The sequence below is a fragment of the Nycticebus coucang genome, chromosome 5, assembly GCF_027406575.1.
Source record: "Nycticebus coucang isolate mNycCou1 chromosome 5, mNycCou1.pri, whole genome shotgun sequence".
Taxonomy (NCBI): Eukaryota; Metazoa; Chordata; class Mammalia; order Primates; family Lorisidae; genus Nycticebus; species Nycticebus coucang.
The window spans coordinates 8,702,908-8,727,215 of record NC_069784.1 but is presented as its reverse complement, the minus strand read 5'-3'; the positions used below and the strand labels follow the sequence as shown (position 1 = coordinate 8,727,215).

General features: G+C 35.4%; 1 protein-coding gene across 2 annotated transcripts in view; it reads right to left on the bottom strand.

The window, feature by feature from the left end:
- The window catches only part of MSH4 (mutS homolog 4), a 62,935-nt gene that overhangs the window by 34,376 nt on the left and 4,251 nt on the right, over positions 1-24,308 (bottom strand). Inside the window, exons 2-7 of one of the 2 annotated variants that reach the window (XM_053592551.1) lie at positions 21,988-22,170; positions 18,052-18,212; positions 11,897-12,007; positions 7,848-7,963; positions 6,708-6,881; positions 4,380-4,552 (exon numbers count right to left, since the gene is read on the bottom strand). In XM_053592551.1, coding sequence (XP_053448526.1) covers positions 4,380-4,552; positions 6,708-6,881; positions 7,848-7,963; positions 11,897-12,007; positions 18,052-18,212; positions 21,988-22,170 — 918 coding nt within the window. Of the gene's footprint in view, positions 1-4,379; positions 4,553-6,707; positions 6,882-7,847; positions 7,964-11,896; positions 12,008-18,051; positions 18,213-21,987; positions 22,171-24,308 lie in introns of those variants that run through there. The other variant, XM_053592550.1, reaches the window with a different exon arrangement.

Genomic DNA, 24,308 nt, shown 5'->3' with positions numbered 1-24,308 from the left:
TGGCACTGTAACTGCTGCTATAATCTTCATTATGCTTAATATGGACATAATACTATCATGACATTTTACATGTGAGTTTACTAGTTAGACTTTTCTTTTTTTTTTTAGAGAGACAAGAGTCTCACTTTGTTGCCCTCAGTAGAGTGCTGTGGCATTCCAGCAACCTCCAGCTCTTGGGCTTAGGCGATTCTCTTGCCTCAGCCTCCTGAGTAGCTGGGACTAAAGGCACCGACCACAACGCCTGGCTATTTTTTTGTTGCAGTTTGGCCAGGGCCAGGTTCGACCCCACCACCCTTGGTATATGGGGCCAGCGCCCTACTCCCTGAGCCACCCTAGTTAGACTCTTGTAAGCTCTCAATTTTATTGCTTTTTCTTTTTTTAGTCTCTTCCTTCTTCCTTTTCCCAAATCTATCATTGCAATCAGAATAGTGTTTCCAAAGTAATAATTTGATCATATTACTCTTAGTTTAGAATCATTCAATACACACTACCACAGGGAAAAAATTCAGACTCCTTAGTATTATATAAGGGCTTTTCATAATCTTTTCTCCATCTTCATTTCCTGTCACTTCCCAAGGCTTCAAATCGTAAATAACTACTGCCAAGTTTTAAATACAACGTGCTCTTTATATCAACCTAAGACAATCACAGAACCTTATGCTAATCCAACCTTCCCAGAAAAACAAGTATGTCCTAGAAAGTAAAGACCGTTCAAAATCACAGCCAATGACATGCATACCAGATCTTTATCCTGGCCATTATAGCTAAAAAACATTTCTGTTACTCCTGTGGACATCAACATAATACAGGCATAAGGCAGAAAAGGAAGGGTGAGAGAGCTTGAGTGCAGTCATTTTGACTGACACCTGACCCTAATCACTCTGAAAAAAGAAGTTGCCAGCAAGTCACCAGCCTGTGACCACCCAAAGGTAGATGAATTACTAAACCAGATGCTTTACAAACTCTGCTTGTCTTCTGTGATAGCATTTATGATTACCCTACATGGTCTGGTCACAAGACAATGCTGGTCACATATGGCTATTTTTCAATCAAGTTTTTGAGTATCTAAAAATGTTACCTTTGACCCCTAAGGGACCCCCATCTGCCCAGGAGAGCATTTCTACTCTGCCTGTGGGGTCTGATCTGTTATCTGTCTCTGCTTGATAAACTTTATGTCACTAGTTGGCTCTCACTTGAATTCTTTCTGCACTAAGCCAGAACCCACTTGATAAATTCAGGGGGCTTTCCTCCCTTCATTGGGACACCCCTGCATCGAATGTACAAGCATGTTCTCTATGTCTTAAATACCACTGCTAGGATTGTCCTATTGCCAAAATCCTACCCATTCCCTTAAAACAAAACTGACATGGTATCCCTGTGAATCTCACCTTGATTCTATTTTTATCCCGGCTTCCTCCTCTGTGTTCCCATAAAATAATTATTATTGCATTTATCACACTGTATCATAATTATTTATTCAGAGTTCTGTTTCCCTAACATAGGTGTAAGATCCTTGAGGACAGAAAGTTACAGTTTAATAGTCCTCATCTTTTTATGCCTAACACCTATAGAATGCCCATAATACACATAAAGTAGATAGTGGGGATTTTTTTCCTAAGGTTTAGAGTCTCATATTTTAATAAATGATAAAAATTACCCACCACTCTGCTTTATGTCCTATTCCTCTACTTATCTACATATTCACATAAGTTATAAACTATCTAGATATAGAAAACACAGAAATGTTTAACATTTGTAGATGCCCATTTAAAACTTCATTCTAAGGAATTTAAAAACTTAAAATATATCAAAAATTAAAATTTCAAGGAAAATCCAAGTTCTTCATCAAAATCTCATCATATAAAATAGTATTATATTGGGAAGAACAGAATATAAATTTCAACATATTCAGCAAATGAATCAATGGTTTAACAAATACAAATATCTGTTATGTCCTAACCTTACATGGGAGTCATCCAACAAACATGAATTTGCTATATAGCAAGGTAAGTGCACAACAAGGTAAGAAGATTGCTCAAGTCCAACAGTTTGAGGTTGCTGTAAGCTATAATGACACCACGGCACTTTACCCAGGGTGACAGAGTGAGATCCATCTCAAAAAAAAAAAAAAGACATTTTGATCTGAAAGTTTGGAAAGATACCTGGGCAAGAGCTACAAATTTGGAAGTCATGAATGTATGAATAATAATTACAAAATCAGGAAAGTGATTAAGTCACATAATAAAAATATGCACGATAACACACCTTTGAAGAACTTCATAGCATTTGACGAGCAAAGGAGAAGAAGCCTATAAAGAAGACTCAGAAGGGTGTAATAGATTCAGTTAAAATAAAAATAAAACAGAAGACTCAGAAGGAAATCACAAGAAAATAGGAAGAAAAAATCAGAAGATCATGTCATTACAGAAGCAAAGAAAGGCAGTGATTCAATAAGGAGAGACATTTAGCAGTGTCAAATATGTTGTAGCTCAAATTGGAGAAGAACTAACACACGTCCGTTCAATTTTACAACACATCAGTTAATGACCGCGTTAGGCTGGGTTTTCTAGAACAGACCCTGAGATGAGGATTCATACACATGTGACTTATTATGAATGTGCTTCCAGGAGAAACCACCAGAGTGGCCAGAGAAGAACAGGGAAGGGAATCCAAGCCAATCCACAGTATAATTTCAGGCAAAGTCCGATGAAAGGTAATTTCAGCTGCTCCTGCTGCAGAGGAATTCTGAAGGTTAAGTTATATTCAGGTTTTCACTAAATCTATGTGAAAGAGCTGAGCTTTCACACCCCATACCACTCAGTCATTTAAGGGCCATCAAGTACTTTTTGGTACTCTATGCTTAAAAGCAAAGGGCTCTAACAGCCACAAGGCAGATCTCCAGAAAGAATCCTGGGGTGGTCTATCAGATGTAAAAGCACACAGAGCAGGGAAAGGGGCAAGAGAAAAGTAAAAGGGCTCCAAGAGGACCTAGACAGAAAACTTAACAATATCTATTACAGTGACCTTTTTTTAAAAAAAAAAAAAACATTGAAAAAAGTCTTTAGAGAACAAGTTCTAGCTATGTTGCCCAGGCTGGACATGAGCGCCTTGGCTAACATGATCCTCCCACCTCAGCCCCCTGAGCAGCTGGGACTATAGCATTTGCTGCTGTGGCTGGCATGACCACAGTGACCCTGACAAAGCAGCCTCCGTGCGCAGTGGGCACAGAAACCAGACTGCAGTAGCCTGAGATGTAGTGATGAAGAGACATTGGCAAGGGCAGAAAATCTGTTCTTCAACAAGTTTGGGGATAGGAGAAGAGAGATAAGGTGAAAAACCTCTTGGATTGGATAAGAACTAACACATGTCCATTAAATGTAACAATACATCAGAATGACTGTGTTAGGCTGGATTTTTTAAAGAAGACCCTGAGACAAGGATTCATACGTTGGAAAGATGAAAAGATGGAAAGGATGAAAATCCACGAGGTTTTTCCAAAGAGAGGACAGACAACAGGAAGTTTAAATCTTCATGGAAGGAGCCCAGAGAGAAGAAGATAATGAGGATACAGTAGATAAGATGTACAAGGATGGGATCCAGCACACTGGTGGAAGAATCAGCGACAGACAGGAGCAGGAAGGCAGTTCCAGCATAAACAAAAGGAGGGAAAAATCAAGTTTACAAAGAGAAACTTCTCATATTCCTGGCACTTTTATATGACACTAAATGCTTAGCACAGGTAGGCCGCCAAGATGTTGCTGTGAACAACAAAAAAAGGGTAATCAGATAAAATGGACTCTTTCTACCAACACCACATGACAACAGAGACAGAGATTGGAGTGATGGGTCTGAAAGCCGAGGCATGCCGTGGGCTGACAGCCACAGCAGAAGCTAGGAAGGGGCAAAGAGGATCTCCCTCTGTAGGTTTTAAGAGTGTTCAGGGCCTATAGATACTTGAATTTCAGCTTTCAGCTTCCAAAACTGAGACAAAAATGTTCTGTTGTTTTAAACCATGGAGTACGTGGCACTTTTTTACAGCAGCCCTGGGAAACTAGTGTGTTCTATTTGTTGATAAATACCTAGTCTGGGCAAAAGTTCCCTTCTTTGAACATCACCATGAAAGAGAAGAATTATAAGGTATCTATTTTTTAAAAAACTCAAAGGAAAAATAGAAAGGAACAGCAACCAGAAAACCAAAATGCCTCTGAAATGATTTACTACACGATTAAGCAGAAAATTTCAGGAAAATAGCTTCCATACAAAAAAATACTGAATTTACACCTTTACCATCTGCCTTTCAGAAACATGAAAACGATAACTAAAACAATTGTATTTTAAAAATAATTTTGTATTTATAAAATTAGATGATGTTCATTTACCTGACTGAAGTCCAAAAAAAAGTTCCTCATCTTGAAGTAGTTCTTGAACACAGTCTAACCTCATGTTAATGGTCTCAATATCAATTAGAGGCTCTAATATATTAGAACGAAGTCTTCTGCTCCCTCCAGGAGTCTTTGTATAATTTAGAACACCAAAGAGAGTGTGACTGTTCCTATGAAAACAAAACACAAGTTAGGAAATTAAGCATACAAAGGAAAATCCAAGAAATTGCATTTTAACTTTGTAATTAAATAATCCTATAATCTACAGCAATGATTCTCAAATTTGTATAAAAATTACAAGGGATTCTAATTCAGTAGGTTGGGGATGAGACATGAGAATCCGTACTTTGAACAAGTTCTATACACTGTTAGTCAATGAACCACACTTCGACTAACAATGATGGACAGTGTCCCCTTGCACTCAGTTAATAACTTTTCTCCGTAGGTCAGTTACAATGATAGTTTATTTATATTTAAACTAATATAAATTTTTCTAGTCCGTGAAATTGCATCAATAATAGCAAAATATCAATAATATATTCTAAAGGGGTAAAATTTTTATATTGATAAAAATGAGTATTTAATATAATCATCCTATACTAATTTAAGAAGTTAGAGGAGAATGATGAGTAAAAGAGAATTTTATAATTTCTAAGTGTTTACTATAAAGAAATGAGCTATTATAAATTCATTTCATTGGCTCAGCACCCGCAGCACAGTGGTTATGGCGCTGGCCACATGCACCGAGGGTTTGAACCCAGCCCAGGCCTGCTAAACAACAATGACAAATGTTACAACAACAAAAAATAGCTGGGTGTTGTGGTGGGCGCCTGTAGTCACAGCTACTCAGGAGGCTGAGGCAAGAGAATTGCTTAAGCCCAGGAATTTGAGGTTGCTGTCAGCTGTGATGCCACAGCACTCTACCTACAGTAATGTAGTGAAACTCTGTCTCAAAAACAAACAAACAAAAAAAAAAAGCGTTCATTTCATTGGACTATTTGTTAGACAATTTACAACACATGTAAAAAAGCCAGTACATTTTAATATTCAATACATATTTGTTGATCCTTTGTGGTATTTGAAACTCTATACTAAGCACTGTGTATATAAAATAGACATGATTCCTACCTTCGTGGACCTTACAGTCTAGTGGATAACTACCAATAATTTTTTATCAGTTTTACTGGTCACGACTGAGGACAAGATAAAAAGAGTAGGGAGAGGCAGACAATAAACACATAATCACATAAAGAAAATAATTTCAGGCACAGAAACTGCTAAAAACAACAATTAGAATGCATAGAGAGTGGGTGGTGGGTTGCTTCAGTTAGGCAGGTTGATGAACACCACTCTGTGTGTTTGACGGCTGATTTGAGACCTGGCTGAGAAAGAAGCAGGCAGCAATGGAAAGATGATGGAAGGGGAAATCACAATTATGATAATAATGAGGATAAGTCATATGTACTAAACTCTTAGTATGGACCAGGAATTGTTCTAAGCACTTTACATGTATCAACTTGTTTAATTCTAAACAACCACGACATGAGATAGATATTAATATTATTGCAGCATTTTACAAAGGAAGAAACTGATGCACAAAGAAACTAACTTGTCCATGGTTTCCAAGTAAGTATCAAAGAAGCACTTTAATCCCAGAAAGTCTGACTCTAGAACCAGAAAGAAGATCAAGGATGGTGAAGCTTTGCAATACTACAATAACTAAAAATATGTTTATTCAGGCCAAGTGCAGTAGCTCATGCTATAATCCTAGCACTTTGGGAGGCCAAGGTGGGAGAAATGCTTGAGGCCAGGAGTTTGAAACAAGCCTGGGCTACATAGTGAGACTCTGTCTCTACAAAAAAATAAAAAATTAGCTGGGTGTCGTGGCACATGCCTGTAGACCCAGCTACTTGGGAGGCTGAGGTGGGAGGATTGCTTTTTGATCCCAGCAGTTCAAGACTGCTGTGAGCTATGATTGCACCGCTACACTCTAGCCCAGGGAATAGAGCAAGACTCTGTCTCAAAAAAAGTGTTTATTTAACATTATATTTCTCCATCATTAGCTGTGTTTTGTGGTGTGCGCCCACAGTTCCACCTACTCTGGAGGATCACTTGAGCCCAGGAGTTCAAGACCAGTCTGGGCAATATAACAAGACCCCCTCTATCTCTTAAAAAAAAAAAAAATACATACATATATATTCTCAAACAATTTGAAATATATATATACATATATTCTCAAATAATTCAAAGAACTTTAAAGTATTTATAGAAAAATGATATAAAATATACCAATATATTTTGTAAGTAAAATTTAGATGCTCTTACCTGCAGTCTTGATTATTAATTAACAATTCAAGGTTTTGGGCTGATGATGAATCTATCATGGCTGTCTGTTCACTACCCTGGAAACAAATCTTCAGTGATTTTGGTGCATAAACTGAATTTTGAATAAATTCGACATATTTTAACAAAGCTGCAACAGCTGCAAGGCAGTAATACCTGTAAAGTGACCAATGACACATCACTGCAAGTCCTTAGAGTAAAAAAATTACTACTATAAAAGGAAATATTTATTTCACCTTAATATAAGGATAATTGTAAACATTTACATAGCATTAGTTAAATTCAAAGGGAAAAGGTCCACCAGGTGTTCCTTACTTCAAAAACTAGGTAAATCACCTCTAAATCATAAAAATTAATACAAATAGACAATTTTTTATAATCTAATACTTATGGACTCCAAATCCCATGTTAGAAAACAACATTCAATGGTGATTTGTGTCAAATTTTTATGTACCATTCTAAATACTGAAATAATATTTGGCAAGTCAGAGACTTTAAAGGTAGAATCAAGAGGTTCCAACATTTAAGAAAGCATGTTATGATCTTGGTGAGAATAACTATTACGATTAACTGAGTAAATAGGTGATATAATGTGGCTCAAAGAAACATCTATTTATACTGTTCTAAGAAACATCTGTTCCAGAAATAGCATTCCCTGTCTCATGCTAAATCTTTTAGGAAAAAAAATGTGAAGTAACAGAAGCATAACTTTACCTGTGTTTCACTTATATAACTTTACATTTGGGGGTTCACTGTAACCGCTTGAGCTTTTCACACCACAGTAAAGGGAGCAGCAAACTGAGGAGCAAGCGATTATGACAGATTGGAGGAATTCTATATAAATTACATTAGCAATATACGATTTACGTATTAATTTTAATTAACTATTTTACTATTTCAATAATTACTAACTGTGTACTATGTGGGTCACTACAAAAGTTTTGAGACAGACTGTGTTATGGTCCATTATTTCCCCATAAGAAACACAGTCCACAGCATCCTTTGTATGAGCCAGGCACTTTTGTGGGTGGTAGGGATACAGCAGAGAACAAAATCGACAAAAATACTGGCCTTATGAAAGTCACACAAGAGATTTATTACATTTCTTAAGTTATAACTTACTTGCACTGAACCTCCATTAGGACAGGGCTGAATTCTGCTAAGCATAACTGTTCAATGTATTCTAATCCTTTTGTTTCATTGAAGTATTTCCTTTGGATAGTAGTGAAATTAACATTCTGAAAAGAAGTTTTGATTTCAAAATAAATGTTTAGGTGCCATGAGCCCACTCAAAACTGCTTTCTTTTTTTTTTTGCAGTTTTTGGCCAGGGCTGGTTTGAACCCGCCACCTCCAGCATATGGGGCCAGCACCCTACTCTGTTGAGCTACAGGCACTGCCCCAAAACTGCTTTCTTAAACACATGCTGGTATATAGGTAGGTGGCTTAATATTGTATAAAGTTTATTAATGTTTTCAATGTTCAAATAAGAACATTTCTTAGTTATTTATAAAAAAGAATGATTTTCCATCTACGTAAGTGAGTTATAGTACAATCTACAGCTCTTGTTAGAGGTTACACTCATGAAATTTAACTGAATATGTTAGGTAATAGTAATTAAAAATAAACATGGATAGTCTATCTCTCCAGTAATTTTATTCTATAGAAAAAACATTATAGGTTTTACATTCATCCTTCCATAGTCTATCATAATTGAAAAAGGGGAGATCTTTATAATGAATAGTTGAAAAGATGAAAACACCAATTCTACCTATCAAATCTAAGAAATGCTATTTTCATAAGGTGAAATTAACTTATTTAGATAAAGGAAAATAGATAATAGAACTTTTTTTAAAAGAGCTAAAAAACCCATGAAGTTGTTGAATAAAAGGTTTACCTACTTTGAACAAAAGTAATAGGTAAAAAGGTAATATAATATCAGGTGAGTACAAAAAAAAATTAGTAGAAAATTTATGTGCCAAGATTGTTTTAAAATTTATCTTGCTTAATATCTACAATAATACTATAATACTATGATATAAATCTTACTAATCTAATTTTCCTATAAATAAAATTCTGAAAAAGCAAGTAACTTTTCTAATAATATACATTTGCTATGTAAAAGAAATGAAACTCAAATTTAGGTTTCTTTGACTCTAAGTCCATATTCCTTCCACTTCATACTGCTTCTGATTTAGTGAAGATTTTCTTTAGACATAGTGTCTTCCTATATTGCCCAAGCTGGTCTTGAACTTCTGGGCTTAAGTGTTCTTCCTCAGCCTCCCAAGCAGCTGGGACTACAGACACATACCACTGTGTTAAGTGTGGTAATAATAACAATGATAATAATATTAATTTTCCCCTTTGTTTTTAAGATGAAATAACCTCTATGCTTGCTCCCCTACTCCATTCAGGACTTTGCCCAAATTTAACTTTATCAATGAGGCCATCTTTGATTATTTTATGTAAAATAATAATTCTCTAAGTACTATTACTGTCCCTAATTCACTGATAAAAAAACTGAAGCTCAGTTAAGTACTTTTCACAAGGTGATGTAGAGTCAGGTTTTGAAAGAAGGCCAGTCTGTTTCCGTCTCCTCTATTACTAAACACGGTGCCATATTACCTCATTCAAATGTACTGAAATTATGTTGTCTTTGTCTGTGGAGGACTAAACATAAAGTTACTCAAATTACTGTTCTTTATAATGATATTACAAAGCATATTTTAAAGTGATTAGATCTTGAATGTTACTATTGAGAATAAAAACCACGTGATTCTGATAGGCCTGTCAATTTACAGTGCTCTGTGCCCCACAGCAAAAAGTACATGACCCAAGGTTAATCATAGTACCTTTGCCCCCAGAAATAGTGAATCTACAGTGAGAAAATGAAAGAATCCCTGACTTAAGCCTTATATAAGGTATCCATGTAACAATAACATTTATACCCCCTTAATATTTTGTAATAAAAAGATGAAAAAAGCTTCTTTCCCTGGAATTCCCAGAGAGACCCAGAAAAAGTTCTTTTTCCTCTGGATTAGCTAAACTAAGATGCCATCAGCCTGATGCCATCAGCAATTATCTTCTTAAACCTCAATAGAAGTAATCTATTTGAGGCAGTGCTTGTGGCTCAAGGAGTAGGGTGCTGGCCCCATATACTGGAGGTGGCAGGTTCAAACCTGGCCCTGGCCAAAAACTGTAAAAAAAAAAAGAAGAAATCTATTTGTAGTAGAAAGAAGATGGTACTGGGGATGAGGGTAGTGACAAAGTTTCTCTCCTTGACCGAACTCTACCCAGGCTCCTCTGAGCCTTCTACTCAAGTAGGCTTTAACCTTGGCCTATAAAGACTTGAACAAAATACTAACATTGTTTCTAACTGTTCAAAGCCACATCCCTAGGATAATCAAAAACACTCTTAAAGTGCCTGCCTAATCAAACTCAAAGCTGCGAGGGGAGGGGAGGGGAGAGGAGGGGAGAGGAGGAGAGATGAGAGAAGAGGAGAGAAGAGGAAGGAAAGAATTTCGTGTTTATCCATCCAAGACCTAAAGATAGGGTTCCTGTTGCCCATCCTCTGTGGAAGGGCAGGACCTCATTTCGGTTAAGTGTAGGTTAGCAAACCCAGATGGGTTTCACATGGACCAACCTTATCCTTTCACTTTTTGTAATTTTTTACTTCACGGACTCTACTGAGCCCCTCTTACTCTTTCTTATTCCCTCACTCTGCACTTAAAATGTCCAGTCACCTCTACACAAATTAAAGTTGAGTTTTGTTCACATTCAACTCTTTTCCCTATTGTAATAGTACAGATGAAAATCTGTCCTGATCACTGTAAGGAGTGTTTGGCTTTGTTTATCTTTGACAATATATACAGGATCTATCCAACCACTGACTTCCCAGTTACATAAGCCATTAATTTCCTTTTCTGCTTAAGCTAGTTACATTGGCTCTATTTACAACGAAAAGACTTAGAAGGCCTTATCAGAACAATGAAAACAAAAAAGTTGGAAAATAAAGGCAATGAAAAGATGTATGAAATAATAAATGAAAGAGAACAGACAAGAAACTTGTTTGAAAAAGGAAAAAAGTAAAAGAAACTTGTCTCTTAGAGACAACAGATTTACAATAGTGACCATTTCTGGAAAGAAGTTAAAGACAGCTGAGTTACAAGGGCTCTCCAAGAGCACCACAACAAACCTCACATGACTGCAAATGCTGACTATATTAAGAACAAGAAGGAATATATGAAGAACACTGGACTCCAAATGTCAGTTTGGTTCCAAAAGTGTTAAAAGTCTATAAACATAATAAAATACAGTATATTCTGAAAATATTTGTACTTTTAAGGAATGATTCCTACAGCAGTGCTGTTTGATTTGGAATCAAGCCTCGTTCGACAAAACAGGGAGATTTGCTAGAGGGAGAAATAAACTAATGTGGGAAAGCCCTTTCTGAAGGGGAGAACATTTTGGATAAGATTCCACAGCACTTCCCTGTCACAGTCCAACAGATGGAGATTAGAATAACAGGCTAATTGTAAGGAAGTAATGTTCTAAGGGGAAGCAGAAACAATTCTGTAACACACATTAAGTTCCCTGAAGGAAAAAGTACTTGCTGATAGCTGCTGTTCCCTATGGCATAAGGAAACCTGCTTTCTCTAAGGATCTGCCCCTGTGTACTCTGAGAAACTATTGCCTAACACATCTTTTTCTTTTGATTAAAGTAGTAAAGGGTGCCAGATCAAATAAGTGAATTCCTTACCATTTTCATTATTTTTATTAATAGTCCCTTAATTTAGTGACTACTTTACAGCACTAAACATAAAGTTACTCAAATTATTGTTCTTTGGCTTGGTGCCAGTAGGTCAGTGGTTAGGGCAACAGCCACATACACGGAAGCTGGTGGGTTCTAACCTGGCCCAGACCTGCTAAACAACAATGACAACTGCAACCAAAATATATCCAGGTATTGTGGTGGGCGCCTGTAGTCCCAGCTACTCGGGAGCCTGAGGCAAAAGAATCACTTAAACCCAAGAGTACTCTACCGAGGATGACATAGTGAGATTCTGTGTCCAAAAAAAAAAAAAAAAATTTATTGTCTTTATGATGATACTACAAAGCGAATTTTAAAGTTATTAGATCTTGAATGTTACTACTAAGAATAAAAGTCACTTACCTTGAAATTTTCTGTGATCAGAGTAAACAATTTTGTTGAATTCCCCACAGCACAAGCAGTATTTGACATTATTATTTCCAAAGGCGATAAAATTTTGAGTTTAGTTATCACCTAAAATTATTTGAATAAACAATTTCTTAAATGTAAGCTTAGGACAGTCTCTAGAACAAAAAAGTATTATTATTTTTCTGAAAAATAAATATTTAAAATTAATTCCCAGATACACAAAACTATAACTATTCTATTATATGTTTAAATTAAAATATATTTCTAATGGTTACACATTAAATATTTATCTCTACATAATAACAAATACAAATGTTATACTATCATCAATATGAGCTATATTTTACTCACAATAGTTTATAACAGCCTTACGCTCAAAAATTAATTTGAACATATCACTATTTCCCAAGTAAGGCTTTTTTTTTTTTTTTTTGAGACAGAGTCTCAGTTTCTTGCCCCTGGTACAGTGCCATGTGTCACAGCTCACAGCAACTCAAACTCTTGGGCTCAAGCCATCCTCTTGCCTCAGCCTCCCAAGTAGCTGGGTCTATAGGCACTCAACACAACACACAGCTATTTTTTATAGACAGAGTCTTACTCTTGCTTAGGCTGGTCTCAAATTCATGAGTTCATGAGATCCACCAGCTTCGTCCTCCCAGAGTGCTGGGTTTACAGGTATGAGCTACCATGCCCAGCCTCCAAGTAATGTTTTTAAAAATAAATTCTTCTACTCAGTATTTTATCTAACTCCATGAAAAATATAAACACATCTCAAAGGGTAACTATGGCAATAAAATCACTATGGCCACACTGGTATACTTTAAAGTTGAGAAGAACAGAAACACAGATGAAAAACACCTGCCATATGTATACACAGTGCATTTCTTGAATCTATTCTAAACACAGAAATACTTAATTTGTCTAACATTTCTGTTTTTTAAAAATTTTATTCCTAACTGCCCATCAACCCAGGAACAGATTGCTAAACTGTGGTATATGTATATCATGGAATACTATTCAGCCACAAAAAAGTTGGAGACTTTACATCTTTTGTATTAACCTGAATAGATTTGAACATACTCTTCTTAGTAAAGTATCACAAGAATGGAAAAGCAGGTAATCAATGTACTCAACACTAATATGATGCCACTAGACAAACTAACACATGCCCACATGAGAAAAACTCAATTCAAGCTAGGGCCCAATGTGGGGGCACATGACACAGCTCTTGGGTGTGGGACAACTACAGCATAACAAACGCAGACACTGTAACCTAATTGTTTGTACCTTCATATTGATCTGAAATAAAAAAATTAAATCAAAAATTATAGTACAGGGTGGTGCCCGTGGCTCCATGAGAAGGGTGCCGGCCCCATATACCAAGGGTGGCGGGTTCAAACCCAGCCCCGGCCAAACTGCAACCAAAAAATAGCTGGGCATTGTGGCGGGCGCCTGTAGTCCCAGCTGCTCGGGAGGCTGAGGCAAGAGAATCACCTAAGCCCAAGAGCTAAAAGTTGCTGTGAGTCCTGTGACGTCATGGCACTCTACCAAGGGTGGTAAAGTAAGACTCTGTCTCTACAAAAAAAATAAAATAAAAATAAAAAAATTATAGTACAGATAAAAATAATTTTTATTTGTACATTTTTAAACTTATATAAAAATGTAAAGTATTTACAGGTGAGGTTAATGATGTACTAGTATCATTAATGTTGTTAGTTATAATAAAAATTTAATTATTAGTTATAAAAGGAAGCCTCTATACTATGAAACCGTAAAAGGGAAATGAAGAATAAAGAATAATAAAACACTAAAAAATAACATAGATCATAGTTTTAATTTAAAAAAATTAAAATTTAAAAATTTAAAAATTTTTTTTAATTTAAAAAAAGTTAAAAATAAAATAATAAGTGGGTTGAATAACTTTTAAAATATAGAGATTAGGAGTAGACTACTTCTACCTGATAGATCCCACAAACTTCCATGACAACAGGCCAGTGGCCCAAATTATAAGATGAAGGCAAAATAAGAAGGGAAGGCAATTGACTAGTCAAGGGAGCTCATGCCTATAATTCCAACATTACTGGAGGCCGACATGGGAGAATAGCTTGAGGCCAGAAGTTTGAGAACAGCTTGGGCAACACAGCCAGTCCTCACATATTTAAAAAAAAAAAAAAAAAAATTAGCCGGGCATGGTGTGCCTGTAGTCCTAGCTCCTCAGGAAGCTTAGGCAGAAGGATCTTTTGAGCCTAGGAGTTCAAGGCTGCAGTGAGCTATGAATGCACCATTGTACCCCAGGCCAGGGCAACAGAGGGAAACTGTCTCAAAAAAAAAAACAAAACTCAATTATGGCAGACCTAAGATACCAGTTTCCCTAACCCTGGAAACATAAAATTCAAATGTAATTCAGTGGGAACAACACTCTGGAAATTGCATTATCCCAGGTTTGGACCACACAAAGACACAATCCTGAACACCATAATGCTAAATGTTGAAATCCAGAAAGAGCAAAATCCCAAAACTCTAAAATTCCCCAAAAGATCAAAATCACAAAAATATAATTCTGGAAGAATTAATTTTATAATATTTAAAGACCTTAATTTACATTTGTAAAAGGTGATTGTTTTTTTGAGAAACATACAAACACAACAGAACACTCAAAGGCCACTTTACACAATAAAATAATGACATATATATTTTTGCAAGCATAAACACTCAGGTATAGTAATGACAGTCATATGGGTGTAATAGTGAAACCGTATTCATATAGCAGACAAACTATATTCATAATGACATTGATCAAAAAGTAAAATGCATACATGCATATCACTAGCATTGGTAATTGTGTAAAATACCATAAGGTTCAAAAAAGATTAAAAAGAATTAACAACAAAACAAAAAAGAAATATCGTGCAGGACAACCTAACTCTTTTGATGAGAGCAATTGAAAACCTGCAATTGGTCACAATCACCACAGATACAGTTGCCCAAAGATCTGAGATTTTGTGAAATTCTATCATTCACAAATACAGATGTATGAAAAGGACAACTCTTCATTTATTCAGAAAGTTTCAACATTTTACCTGTATGCACAATGTCCAAACACAAAGTCAATGGGGGTGAAAATACACTATTATGAAGTCAAATTTCTGATGCCCAAAACAGGAGAAGAAAAGTCTGTCTCGGCTGTCAGAGAGATGAATTCTATTTCTGTATTTGCTCCCAGCAACTGGATGGTGCCCACCAACACTGAGGGCATATCTCCCCCACCTCATCCACTCAGATGCACCTACTAATCTCCTCTGGAAACACCTTCATAAATACACCCCAAACAATGCTTTATTCAGTATCTTTTAATCCAATCAAGTTGGCACCTAAAATTAAGTATGCAGGTCAATCCCTTGTCAATTTGGCACCCATATGCATCTCCTGAAGATGTATTTTATTTCCAAATAAAGACAACAATAAGCTAGTAAGTTCTGCCTAACATAATACAACTAAAATGATGCGACTGTCCCACAATTAAATTTGTGAACTTGCCACCGTGCCCTTACACTAGTAGCACTGCAAAAATAACTCAGTAAGGGGCGGCAAAAAAAAAAAAAAAAGAAAAGAAAAGAAAAGAAAAAAATGAAAGAAGGAAAGAAAGAGGAACAGAAGGATTAAATGTTATTCTTTTCTAAATATAAATCCTAAATTAACTGAAAAGTTGCAGATTAGGATGATTAGGAAAAGTATTTTTTTCTGTCAGAGGAAAACAAATTATTCTTTTCTCTTTTCCCTCTTAATTCACCCCACTTGGAGATTTCTGTGTTGACTTGTGAATGTGGTGGGAAGGTGGTGGTGGTGGTGGTGGCTTAGGATGGGAAATATAAAGTGAAGTGAGAAAAACTCTTAAACTGGACTTTTCTCCGGAAGTTGTATTGAAGTTCCTGATAGAACTAGTAAATCTAAATGGTAGGAAACTAGTAAACTTGCTTAGAGAAACATTCTCTATATGGTATGTAATGAAAAGACTTACAAGGATTTATATTTTTGGAAAACCAACTTTTGTCTGAGACTGATAACACTTGGGGCTAGAATTCCTAATCATGGGGTGGTGCCTGTGGCTCAGTGAGTAGGGCACTGGTCCCATATACCAAGGGTGGTGGGTTCGAACCTGGCCCCGGCCAAATTGTAACAAAAAAATAGTCAGGTGTTGTGGCGGGTGCCTGTAGTCCCAGCTACTCAGCAGGCTGAGGCAAGAGAATCGCCTAAGCCCAAGAGCTGGAGGTTGCTGTGAGCTGTGATGCCACAGCACTCTATGGAGGGTGATGGAGTGAAACTCTGTCTTTAAAAAAATTTTAAAAAAATAACTCAGGAAGGTTTCATAACCTTGGTGTTTCAGTGTCTCACGGTTGTGTCCTGTGGACGTGTGGCAGTGTCTTGCTGACTGGCAGTCATTATTGTTATTGTGTGTCTCTGTATGTTATCAGGAGAATGTCAGAGCTTGAATTAGAGGAATGAACAAACATTCACAATTTCTGGTTAAACTTGGCAAGAGTAGAAATGAAACTGGGGACATGTTAGTCTACGTTTATGGGTATAATGCCATAAAGAAAATGGTAGTGTACAAATCAGAGGTCCTCAAACTATGGCCAGTGGGCCACATGCAACAATGTGATTGTATTTATTCCCATTTTGTTTTTTTACTTCAAAATAAGATATGTGCAGTGTGCATAGGAATTTGTTCATAGTTTTTTTTAACTATAGTCCGGCCCTCCAACGGTCTGAGGGACAGTGAACTGGCCCCCTGTTTAAAAAGTTTGAGGACCCCTGGATTAAACGTTTTTCTAAGAGAGAAAGTGTCACTCTCGAAGAAACACTTCAAGCAGAACTGACAAAACATTGCAAAAATTCATCAAATTGTGCGCTAAAATCATTGGTTGATTGTGAGAAGCATAGCAGACCAAGTAAACATTGATAGAGAAACTGTTAAAATCTTAACTGAAAATCTTGGCCAACAACTCACGGCTCTTGCATCAGGACAATGCACCAGTTCACAGCACTATCTGAAAGGGAGTTTTTAGCCAGGAAACAAACTGTATTGGAAACTCTCCCTATTCAGCTGATAGGGCTCCCAATGACATTTTTCTTTACCAGAAGATAAAAGAAATGTTGAAAAGAAGGTATTTTGGTGACAGTCAGGATATCAAGGGTAATATGATGACAGCTTTGATGATGATTCCAGAAAAAGAGTTCCAAAACTTCTTTGAAGGATAGATTAGGTGCTGGCATTGGTGCATGGTGTTCCAAGGGGAATACTTCAAAGATGACCATAGTGATAGTCAGCAATGAGGTACGTAGCACTTTTTCTAGAATGAGTTCTCAAAGTTAATTGTCAGACCTCATATATCCAATCAAAAATGTAGTAATCCCTTCCCTAGAATTTAGCCATTAGGATTTCAACGTTGGGAATTTTTATCTTTTGGAATTGTGATTTTCAAGATTACATGTAGACTTTTGGGATTTAGATTTCAGGCATTTTGATCTTTAGATCTTTCAGGATTTCAACACTGGGATTATGGTTTTCTGGACTGTGGCTTTTAGGACTGTGGTTAGCACCACATTATCACATATATTACTTTTGGAATGAGTCTAAAAATTATTAATTTGAAGATGTTAGTTTTAGAAACCAACATTAACAGTAACTATAGAATATTCGAGTAATAGTAAAATATATTCTTTTCATAACAAAATATACTTAAACAATGAAAATTACATGTAAATAATTTTGTGAGCAGGGCGCCGGCCCCATATACCGATGGTGGTGGATTCAAACCCAGCCCCAGCCAAACTACAACAAAAAAAAATAGCCGAACATTGTGGCAGGCGCCTGTAGTCCCAGCTACTGGGGAGGCTGAGGCAAGAGAATCGCCTAAACCCAGGACTTGGAGATTGCTGTGAGCTGTGATGTCATAGCACTCTCTACCAAGGGTAATAAAGTGAGACTTTGTCTCTAAAAAAAAAAATTTTTATTTGAATTCACAATATTTATATTGAAGTAATCATGAATAACCTTTATCTATCAAAAAGTAAACTAATCAGGAAGGCACTGACTAATCTGCATACTGCCACTGGATCAAACATTTTCTAGGATTATTACCACTTACCTTTGCATATGTTGTGTTGTCTGCAAACTGGGATAATATAATTTGTGGACTTTTTAAATCAATACTTGCCATTCCTATTTCACCTCTGGCAAGTCCTCTCCCTTCTACAACAGCTATAATAACTGATGGGTAGAGTACAGAAACTGCAGATGAGGATGTAGCTGTTAATTTTTAAATAAAGAAAATGTACAAATATTAATAATAATCATCTCTAATTCTTTCACATAAGATCTTAACGTACCTAATCTAAGACATGAATGCTATATTAATACCCAAGAAAATAACCTTTTGTTCCTCAGCAAAAAATAACTTTTCATTACCCAGACCAAATAAAAATTTTAGCTTTCAAAATATTTTACCAAAACTTAACTTCACATTTATAAAAACAAATTTGTATATTGTCTTCTTTTATACTTTATTGGAATGGAATCATAAAAGGAACACTGAACTTGGGATCAAAAAACTTAGTTTATTTACCTGACTCCATCATTTAAAATACATATGAATTTGGATAAATTATTTAATAATAAATTATTATAAACTATAAAATGTAAAGTAATAACTGTCCTGCCTAATTCAAGAGCTGGCTAAAAGGATCAAATGGGATTATATATATGAATGTATTGTATAAAGATTAAACATTATACAACAATGAACTCCAATTTGAAATATCTGTAACTGTAAATAAAAATAATAATAAAACAGCCAACATTTATTAAGTACTTATTATGTACCAAGAACATTCTAAATTCTTTATTTGGATTAACTCCTTTAATTTTCACATCAATTTTATCAAATAGACACTATTATTTTCTCCATTTTACATACAGAGAGATTAAGGCACGGCTGGACTTGGGAGAGACAGAATTTGTACCCACGCAGCTTGTTCCAGAGTTCATGTTCTGCACCATTATACACATTACTGATGTTGAGGTCTGTGCCTTTACAAACTATGAATGATCAAGAAATTTTTTAATCTTTTAAAATCTACCTTTTCTTTATCTGTGAAAAGAAATACCAAACTTTTCACAAGGGTGTTACACGTACAAGAATTAAATGCGATAACACAGAAGAGTTTTGTAAAGTATATGAAATCACTTAAATATAGAACATTATTCATGTACAAAAAAAGTCAGACTGAAAATGTCTAAAATTTTACTTTCAAAGAAGCAAACTGGTCTTTTATTCCCTTTAACTTACTGTATTTTGCCATGTATAATGTGCAATGATATTTTTGACTCAAACTTTCAGGAAAAAAATTTTTCACTTTTTTTAATTCAAATTTTTATTTATTTACATTTAGGTACTTATTTTTTGCATCATAAGAGAATTTTGTGAAAATATCAGCTAGATTGCTAGCTCCCTCCTAAGGTGTATGAAGAGAAATTACATCATTCTTTGTTAGACAAAAATGTTTTTGTTGCAAGTTTGCCATTAGTTCAACAAAATTCATTTCCATATTCCAGGGTATTATTTTTGCATATGCATATTATTATTGCTTTCCAGAGTGACACTTTCAATGCGAGAGCATAAATAAAAGAATTGAAACACGTATATAGATATAGAATTAGTACTACCTATGAATAATGCACATCTTTATTTTTCCCTCAAAAAATTTGGGCATAAAAGCCCATTACATAAGGCAAAACATGGTATTCCTCTCCCTCCTCCTTTTCCTTCCTGATCCTAGATTTTGTTTTCTTCTATTTTAATGCCCTCAAAAATACTTAAACATTTATGCTGAGTTAAGAGTAAACTTAAAGGTTTACTTACAATCTATTGTATTTAGATCTCAAGAATATTTTCCCCATTAAAGCTATGAAACATTGACTAAGTTTATATTAGATCTATAGAAGTCAGTTAAGGTATGCCATAGAGTATGATCTTATTTTGAATTGGAAAAGAAATAGCAAGTTCCAATGGAAATCCTAAAAGACATCTTTAAATTTCTAAGAGAATATTTCTGTTACAAATAATATCATAAGGAGCACAACAGTGCATAAAACTTTTTCTGGATTTCTTATTATTTCCTTAAAATGCATCCTCAGAAGCCAAATTACTTAATAAAGAAAATCATCACTTTTTAAGAATCTCATGGATACTGCCAGGTTTATTTTGGGAATTAGACTAATTTTTAATTCTGTCAGTATTATACAAGAAAAGCCAATCTTACTGTATCCCACCTATTACCAACTTCAAAAATTTATTATTTTTATTATTGGCTAATTTGAAGGATTGGCCCTTAAATCTGTATTTTTTGAAATGGAACATAATTTAATACATGCTTGTTATCCATATTTTTTCTTTTGAGAGTTGTTTATATCCTTTTATACAACTTTTACTAGGTCTTAATGTTTTTCATTATGTTTTAATGAGATTTTTATAAATCGATGACAATAGTTAAAGTTGCTACCAATCTTGATTTTTTTTAGATATCTAAAAAAATTCTATTTTTATATAAACAGTATATCCCTGTATAATTTCTTCCATTGCTTTTCTGCAAAGAAAGTCCTTCTTCATTGAAATATTTGATATCCATTGCTATTTTCCTCTAATGTTTTGAGTTTTTTTGTATATTTTTATCTTGAATTGAGAGGAACTTTGAGCAGTACATTGGTTGTCCACTATGTTTTGAATGAGAGATAACCAAGGTAGAGGTTAGATCCTTTCACAGGCAGTTTCTAATGCTTTATCAGGCTGCACAGACTTGGAAAGAGCAGGATTGGAAGATCAGGGACAAGTTAATTTGAGGAAGTATGTGGATAGAACTCTAAGAATGGGCATAAACTTTGAAAATATCTGTGTCCTATATAAATGTCCATCAAAGGACATCCACTGTAGAGGAAACTTGTAATAATCAGGTGGACAAAATGATTTGCTCTGTGGGTATCAGTTAGCTTCTTATTTCAATTCTCCCTAAAAGGATCTATTGACTCGCAACAAGAACAGTTTCAGTCAGAACCTCAATGTGTTTCTTGGTGGAAATTTAAATTGGCCCTAAATTTATATATAAGAGCAAAGGGCCATAAAGAGCTAAGAAGAATAAAGTATCTTACAGATGGTAAGGGTGGGAAGTTAATAAATATTAAGATTTATTAACAAGCTGAAAATGGTGTGACATTGGCACAGAGATAGACATATGAGCCATGAAAGTTAGAGATACAAAAACAAACAGAAAAACTATCAAAGAATTTAGCATTCAGAATTTATAAACTTCTACAAGTCCCAAAAAACTCTAAAAAAATGAGTAAAAGACATAAACAGTCATTTCACAGAGAAATAAAGATACATAATCAACCTCATTAGCAACCAGGGAAATAAAAATTCAGACTATAGTTAGTATTTTACAACTGTTACTTTGGTAGCTATTGAGAGAAAACACCAAATATTGAAGAGGACTCTCATATTGTTAGTAAGAGTGCATATTGGTAGAACTACTTTAAACAACAATGCTATTTTGTTGTAAATGTACACATTCACGTATGCTGTAACCAAGAAATGTTGTTGTATGTACATGAAAACCTATTTCATTCATATTTCATTTTTGAAAGGTATGTCAAGAAAATCTAGTAGATTTAGATAAAAATTAAAGTATTTTAAAGAGCTATTCAATAGTATTATCAGGATCAACTTTTAGATTTTTTTAAATGAACCTCATGTATAAAAGGGGAAATTTTCTCTTTCTTGTATATTTTTTGTCAGAATTGTGAACATAATGTAGACTTGCATTTATTAACAAATAATATCAGAAACTATGTTGCCCAATATATTAACCTAGCCTCAAATTATGGATTTAGACAAATCAATGTATTTATCTTTCAATCATCCGTTATCAGTTATAAATAACTTCAAATGAACACAACCATTCTAATTTATAATACACAGAACTTCAAAAGTTTCAAAAGATCATGTAGGTTAACCCTCCACTCGTTTTACCTGAATATTCCATGTGTGGTGTCCAACTTTTATAATTTGATCTCTGGGGATTTCCAGCAGACAATGGTGTTTTAACTGTTTGAGGATATTTAGTATCTCGTTCAGAAGATGAACTTGTACCAAAAGTAAAATTTGATGGACCTGCATTTTCTGTACAAGAGATTTTGTTTCCTAAGGATAGACCTAAATTTAAAAAATTAAGTGTCAATTCTTAAAGATTTGAATTATGCAATTATGCAATTAATATCTATAATTTATACCATGTTCACTTTTTATAAAACTTCATCTGATAATTTTTTTAATATAAAAAATTGACAAATTTAATGAAATTTTGATAAATGTACTAAAATACATTAATATGTCTTTTGCTTCTACAAGTTCATGGAGATCACTTTTGCTAAAATCATAAGATCACTCTCTAATCTTCAAATATACCAGATAGTAACTATATTAGAAGAATGTTAAAAAGAGTCTTAATTTGTGGTAGCATAGAGGGAGGAAAAAGCAAGAGCTAAACTCTCATGTTACATAGCAGGACAGAACTGCACTAGTAAGGTTTAAAAAGCAAGAAATATAAATATGTTTCACTTAAAGACTTGGAGGAAAATCGAAAATAATGACTTGTGAAGAGAAACTGGTTAAGCTGGGTGTGGGAAAATGTAAAGAGAAGTCTGAATAGGGGCACTTTGTGGGGGAGGGGGTGTTTTTCTGGAGGTTTTGTTTGTTTTTTGAGACAGAGGTTTGCTCTGTCACCCAGGCTGGAGTGCAGGGGCACAAACACGCAATCATAGCTCACTTGTAGCCTTGAACTCCAGAGTTCAAACAATCATCCTGGCTCAGCCTCCTGAATACTTGGAACTACAGGCACATGCCACCATGTCCAGCTCATTTTTCTTATTTCTTTTTTGTAGAGATGGGATATTGCATGTTGCTCATGCTGGTTTTATACTCTTGGCCTCAAACAATCTTCCCATCTCAGCTTCCCCAAAGTCCTGAGCCAGTGGGCCCAGCCAAGGACCATTTTTTGTAATATGGCAAGAAGAATCATTTAAATCTAAGCTATTTGTATGAAGAACTTTGTGTGTGTGTTTATTATTAAATCATAGCTGTGTACATTAATGCAATCATGGGGTATGAAGAACTTTGATTAAAAAATGAAAGCTTAATTGAAAATGTAAAAACTCAAAGAAAATGTGTAAGGTATGATAAAGGTAGCATTTTGAATAAAAAGGGGAAATGTGTAAAAAAAAAAAACACAAATATACCAGATATATTGCTGTAGTTTGAATATCTGTCCCCTACAAAACTCAAGTTGAAATTTAATACACAATGTGGCAATATGGAGAGGTGAAGCCTTTAAGAAGTAATGATTTGTCATTGGAAGTGAGAATTGTGGCTTTGTATGAAAAGGAAGAGAGACTCCAAGTAGCAGCTCAGCCCCTTCACCATGTGGTGCCTGCACCCCCTAGGGAGTCTGCGAAGGACCCATCACCGAGAAGGCCCTCTTGACCCTGGACTTTCCAGCCTTCAGATCTGTGAGAAAGAAATTTTTTCTTTAGAAATTACTGTTTCAGGTATTCTGTTATAAGCAGCAGAAAAAAACTAATACAGAAAATTGGTACCAAGGAATGTTGCTATAAAGATATTCAAAAATGGGGTGGCGCCTGTGGCTCAGTGAGTGGGGCGCCGGCCCCATATGCCAAGGGTAGCGGGTTCAAACCCGGTCCCGGCCAAACTGCAAACAAAAAATAGCCAGCCGTTGTGGCAGGCACCTGTGGTCTTAGCTACTCAGGAGGCTGAGGCAAAAGAATCGCCTAAGCCCAAGAGCTAAAGGTTGCTGTGAACTATGATGCCACAGCACTCTACCAGGGGCGACAAAGTGAGACTCTGTCTCTGAAAAAAAAAAAAAAAGATATTCGAAAATGTGGAAGCAGTTTTGAGAGTAGGCAATGGGTAGTCTAGAAGAATTTGGAGGAGGAAGCTAAGCTAGAAAAAGCTGACTTGAGTCAGGGCTGAGAAGACAAGAAGACTAGTGAAAGTTTGAAACTCCTTGGAGATTTGTGGCAGTGACCAGAATGTTGACAGAAATATGGACAGTAAAGGTCATTCTGACAAGGTCTCAGATGGAACTGAGGAACAAGGTATTAGAACCTAAAGCAAAGGTCATCCTTATAATAAACTGCCAAAGAATTTGGTTGAACTGTGTCCATGCCCAGGAGCTCTGTGGAAAAAAAAAAAATTAAGCTTCATGAACTGGGGTATCTGGTAAAAAGGAACAGCCAAACAACAAAGCATTCATGCTGTTGCATTGCTATTTTTTT